Below are 5,621 nucleotides of genomic sequence, written 5' to 3'. Positions count from 1 at the left end.
ATTTCATTGATTCTGCATTCAGACTTGATTAGCAGAGACAGTGCAGTAATCAAAGTTACTCGATGAATAAATACATGCTTATTAGCGGCAATCATTTTAAGCTGTTGTTAGCTTATTTGTGTTAAATAAAAGCATATGCGAGTTGATGAAATGCATACTCGTGAAGTAACCATACCCTTCATTCACACATCAAACACAACTGATAACGATGAACACAATTTCGCAGTCTCCCAAAATTCAAAAGACTGGTTTAAGCCTGCAAGGCACTTTGTCCTTAACTTTGAGTAACAAACAGTACAAAAGTGAATATGCAACATTTGCTTTATTTTGTAACTAAGGGAACAGAAGTGTATTGCATTTAGATTGCATTATAAATTTCCAAAAAGAGGACTCTATTTCCATTTTGTGTTTGTGGAACTGAGGCTTCTGAAATAGTTGAAGGAGGATTGTATTGCGAAATGAAGACAAATTGTGGTGTGTGGGAGTGACTGCTCAGTCCTGTGGTTTTTCTCTCCTTAAAAATCAATTTGCTTTAATTTCCGAAGAGTGGCAATGCGCTGGATTTCAGCTAACTGACATTTCAGTTTTGAGAGGATAAATACAGCCAAGAAGTGCACAATGTTGATTTGTTTTTATAATGCAGCTGCACAAAGATCTGTTTTGTCTTGTTTCTGTGGCCACATACTATTGTGGCTTAAAGTTACCAGATTAGCTGCACACGATAATGTTGGAAAGATGGCTAGATACTATGCCTGGCATGAACACTACAGAACTACAGAAGGCCAGAAACTACAACACTGGACACAAATATGGGTGCCAGAGAAGGCCCGAATGACCTTCAGCAACACAAATAATACGTGTTTTCCTTTGCACCATGTGACGCTGTCTAAGAGCTAACCAGATTCATCAGGTCAATAAAAAGAGGCAGGGAACTAAATATATTCAGTGAAACAGTAGAGATGCAGCAGTTGCTATGAGCAGAATGCAGCTGGAAGCATTCTACATGTATTGCTAACAGAATTATCCAATGAGAGGACAGCTGCCATACCCGGGCCTGGTCCCCCGGGGTAGGAAAAGGAATCTCTAGCCTCTGGCCTTTACCCCTTTTGTTGCTGGCCTAAGTGGGACTGTGTTTATCAGCAGGGGTGTTCAAAACTCCCTGTTCCCAAAGCCTCCTTGTTGCAGAACTTGCTCATACGCTGATGCATGTGTTGACATCATCTGAGTGAGTCATTAGGTACTCTGTCTTCATGTTCGGCTTTGAGATATCCTTCCATTCTGAAGCTCACATGAAGTCCACAAATGGCCATTGAGTGCTTATTCAGCTGACTGCTTATTATTTTTTATCTGGAAGTGGAATAAAGGTGAGAACAGGATTCCCTTGCCGGCCTCTATTCTAAGGACAGGACGTCTTTGCAGATAGTGACTGGTCCCTTGTAACATCAGTCCTCTAAACTAAGGGAATATGAATCATGCTCTACATATCACTCTCAGAAGATGTGTGAACAGCGTTGTGTATTCCTCGGAGGCTTGGCGGAGACAGTGTGACACCAGCCTTCAGGCCTTCAGTGTGTGTGTGTGTGTGTGGTGGTGCTGGTAGGAGGAGGGGCTGTACAGGCTGAACAGGCGGCTTGTACCACAGGGAGAAGGAGCCCCAACAATGTGACATTGTTTCTTGTGTGTCCTCAGTGACATTGGTGACCAGTGCCACTGTTTTCCCAAGACCGCTACTGCCCCACTGAGGACACAACGGCACCCTACTGTAAGTATATGATAAACAGGCACTGGATTGCCCCTGGCTTAATTCTGCTGAGAAGCCCACAGAGCCATCGCTGGTCTGCGATAACAGCACTGCATTTCTGAATGCAGAGAGCTCTACGACGGCAGTGTGGTGCAGTGGTGAAAAGCTGGCTTTATAACCCAAAATTTGCTGGTCTGATTTCTGATTCCCACGTAGGGCAAAGCTGTTAGACTATATATGTAATGTATAGTCTACATATAGACTATATAGTGTATATATGTATAAGTTGTTCAGGATAAGAGCATTTGCTAAGCCAGTAATGCAATGTAATATTGCAGCATCTGGACACTGACGAAAAAACTTTTCCCCACGTCCTCCACTTCCTCTCTCAGCTTCCATTGTTTTCCTAACCTGAGGCCACCGCTCACAAAGGTGAATTTAATATTGCACTTGCATGCGAGTCAGGGGATTAGCCCGGTCTGCTGGGGGAAGATATGTCCAGGACATATTGATTTAAGCCGCTGAGTTCGTGCCCAATACCACCTTATCACTGGAGTCCACTGCTCTGGGACTATGGGACAGACAGGCCTCAGCAGACCTTATTTAAAAGGAATAATTCAGTTTTGGATCCGAGGCCAATTCATTGCACAGCATAACGACACTTTTGATTATAATGGAGTAATCAGGGGCTTTTTTTTAGTTAAGGAGCCATTGTTCTTTCAAGGACTAAAGGCCTGGGAGGGTACATTCAAGAGTATGCAAATGGGTAAAAAGAAGTGCCCAGCATAGCTTTTAAGATGGAAAATGAACCTAGAAGTATGCCTGTGTGAAGTCATGTCTTCACATAGGCATGTCAGCAGAAAAAAGTCAGAAAGTCAGCAGAAATCAGTTGGTTTGAGCATAGCCGTTGAGAGTCAGTTTAAAAAACGTCTGAATATCAGACGTTTGATGCTTGGAAGATGTGAATTACCCCCCTTCCTGGTCTCCCCCATGCTCCCCATTCTGCCCTAACCTGTCTGCTCCTCTAATATAATCATCTGAAATGTCTCCCTCTCACAGCTAAGCTCTCGGTGAATCCAAAATCCCTGAGGAATGTGTAATAACTTTTAGCGCATCATGCATAAGAGAAGGCCAATAAGTAGCAGTCACTCTTAATGAGTTCAGAGTTATCTTCTCCACCCCCCCCAAACACACACACACACAATTTACAGTTGGAACTTCCAATGGTACTGCAAATCAAACAGCAGGGTTACTCTGTTGCGGCTCACCAAAGCTCTGTGCCATGCCTCAGCTCGGCACGATAACCATCGGCCTATTTGTTTGCTCAGCTAAACCGTTTTGGAGTCTACTTCTGAAGGAGGGGAGAGCAAATATCCCATAATGTTTAACCAAGTTTATTGGAAAGTGAGTCGGGGCCAAATGGCGCTGTCCGGGTGGAGATATTCCAGACGGATTTACGAGGGGAGGGGTGGGTTGGGGCAGAGGTCATCTCTGTTTTGAGAGTGTGTCATGGTCCACCTGTCTTGCGGAAATGCATTTGCCATCCTTTGAATCAACTACAGCAGCAGGATGGCAGTCGCCCTCGTCAAGTGCGAGAGAGGACAGAGTATCTGGAGGAAGGGGAGCAGGGAGCATGGAAAAAGGGTGTACCTGCCGAAGCGAGTGGCACCGTCGTTACATTGATGACTCATGAATTAAACGACTTGTCTGGCACAACCGCACCCTTCAGCACCCTCGGCAAAAGATACTCTCCTTTCAGTCAGGCTCCCACGCACAATTATTGAGCAAATGTGGAGAAATTCATATTCTCATGCAGTAAGTACTTAAAAAGAGTTTTCACTCAACTTTATTAATCTGATATTTGTGTACTTTCAACAAAGTATATTCGCTTATTTCTATCTCAAACACTCTGGGCATGGAGAACAAGTCTATATGAAATTCAAACAGCCTGTGGTATTTTTTTAATAATTTCTATGATGAATGACAGTTACTTTATTGCAATGTGAAATGTTTTTTTTAACAAACAAATGTGTAAATACACAAACTGGAAAAAAAGCTATTAGACACATCTTCCATCTATAAGACTGTTGAGATGAACATTTCCAATAATTTCAGTGACATCGTCATCAGTCAAGTTTACAAGGCAGCTCGAAGCACTGTCATAACATCAAGAGAATTGTTTAAGGAAACAACAACAGATACAGAAAAATGTCTTTAATAAAATATAAAATTCATTCAAAATCCATCCTCCGTCTCATTAGAATGTGCTACCTCTCTGTCGTTTCCCGAAATTTCTCTTGAGCCTTCTGTGCACCCATGTTTGGGCACACAAACATCTCTCCTGTCCTCTTATTGACAAAGATCTTTCAAGTCAAAGGACGAAAAAAAAACTCAATGGACTGAAAATCTCAGCTCAGTTCCTGTCTGTTTAAAACAGTACTGCAAACGAAGCAAATAGAAAAATAAGCTTCTGCAATTTGACACCCCCCACAATTTATCAAAGGAGACAGACAGCTGCATCCCACAGGACCTTGCAGACTAATTGCTGTGTCAAGCTTCAGAAAGAGAGAAACTGTGCAGACCCTCTCTAGAAAGATGTGAAAGAAGTTTTCTACAAAAACAGCCAAGCGCATTCTGACCAACAAAGTCTCCTCTAACAAAAACTACAACTCCCATGATTCCCTGTGTGTCCATGGCTCTCCTGCTGCTAGCATCCCTGGCCCAGGCTCAGGGAAGATGGCCGGTGCAGGAGAGCTGTGCGTTCTCAGGACCGGTTCAGACGTTGGTGACCTCAATGCCTGAGTAGCTGTGCATGGGGCTGGAATCTGTCCTGGGTGGAGTCTCATCGCGGCTCTCTCTTGGCAAGGAGCCACAGCTGCCATGGAAACCCAGGTCCCGCCCACCATGGGTCTTGGGGTTGAAACCTATTGGAGGCTGGAAAGAATAGGAAAGAGGGCTCACCAGATGGAGACACAACAGAATCTGTGAAAACAATGGAACATTTCAGTGAAGCAGACCAAAGCCTCAATTATTGACACCATTACAGTCACCACTACAGTATCCACAATTCATTGTCATAATCCATAATTGTCGAGATACCTCTGAAGCTGGGGGAATGTCACATTTTGTGGCAACACTGGTTGTGAAATATTGACCTGTATGTCAGAAAACACCAGGTAAGATCAGAAATGCCCACCTTGATGGCACGTCTCCTCAAGGACACCTCCTCCTCTGGGTGGCGGTTGGCGGAGCTGGGCCCACGACCCAGAGAGCTCTGTCTCAGCAGTGTGGGGGTACCCAGCCTCTCGAAATCCTGCTGGAGGCCCGTCCTGCAGGAGAGCATGGGGGGGTAGGGGGGGTGAAGGAGAGAGGAAGAGAAGATATGGAGAGAAGAGAAGGGAAAGATGAGGAACAGAAGAAAGAGGGAGAGAGAGAGAGCAAGCAAAGAGAGGGGGGAGATGAGGGAACATCGAGGGAAAGGTTGAAGAGAGGGAGAGAGTGAGAGGAAAGGAGAGATGAGGTAGAGGTAGAGGACAGCAAGAGAGAGATGGAAAGGGATAGGTGAGAGGCAGGAGAGAGGGAAAGGGAGAGAGAGAAAAGAGAGAAGATAAGGGGCAAGTTAATAAAGGAGAGCTCTGGGACCTTTTGACCCTGGTGACATGTAGAAGCAGACCACCCAGCACAGTTCATTTTGTGTGTCATGCAGTGCAATAAAGATGCAGTTTTCAAGCGACTCCTTGGCCTGTACAAAGAAGGCCTTGGTTGCCTGTAATACAGGCATACAGCAGTGTGTGTTGAGGTGGGCAATTTGGGAATGTCTGTTTGGGAAAGGGGGATGTCCCCTCCCTCACCTGGACGAGCTGATGAGGGCCTTCATCTC

The 5,621-nt window shown here is 44.8% G+C and overlaps 1 protein-coding gene across 5 annotated transcripts in view; it reads right to left on the bottom strand.

Annotated features, from left to right (window-relative positions):
• Positions 1-3,783: 3,783 nt before the first annotated feature.
• The window catches only part of kazna (kazrin, periplakin interacting protein a), a 265,787-nt gene continuing 263,949 nt past the window's right edge, over positions 3,784-5,621 (bottom strand). For all 5 annotated transcript variants that reach the window (XM_036534460.1, XM_036534461.1, XM_036534463.1 and 2 more), the window contains 3 exons: positions 5,593-5,621; positions 4,938-5,070; positions 3,784-4,675 (listed from right to left, as the gene is read on the bottom strand). The exon at positions 5,593-5,621 is cut by the window's right edge and continues 138 nt beyond it. In XM_036534460.1, the coding sequence (XP_036390353.1) occupies positions 4,517-4,675; positions 4,938-5,070; positions 5,593-5,621 (321 nt within the window). In that variant the 3' untranslated portion in view covers positions 3,784-4,516. The remainder of the gene's footprint in view (positions 4,676-4,937; positions 5,071-5,592) is intronic.

Source organism: Megalops cyprinoides, chromosome 7, assembly GCF_013368585.1.
Source record: "Megalops cyprinoides isolate fMegCyp1 chromosome 7, fMegCyp1.pri, whole genome shotgun sequence".
NCBI classification, from domain to species: Eukaryota; Metazoa; Chordata; class Actinopteri; order Elopiformes; family Megalopidae; genus Megalops; species Megalops cyprinoides.
The sequence above is the reverse complement of the archived record's forward strand: the minus strand, read 5'-3'. Positions and strand labels throughout refer to the sequence as shown.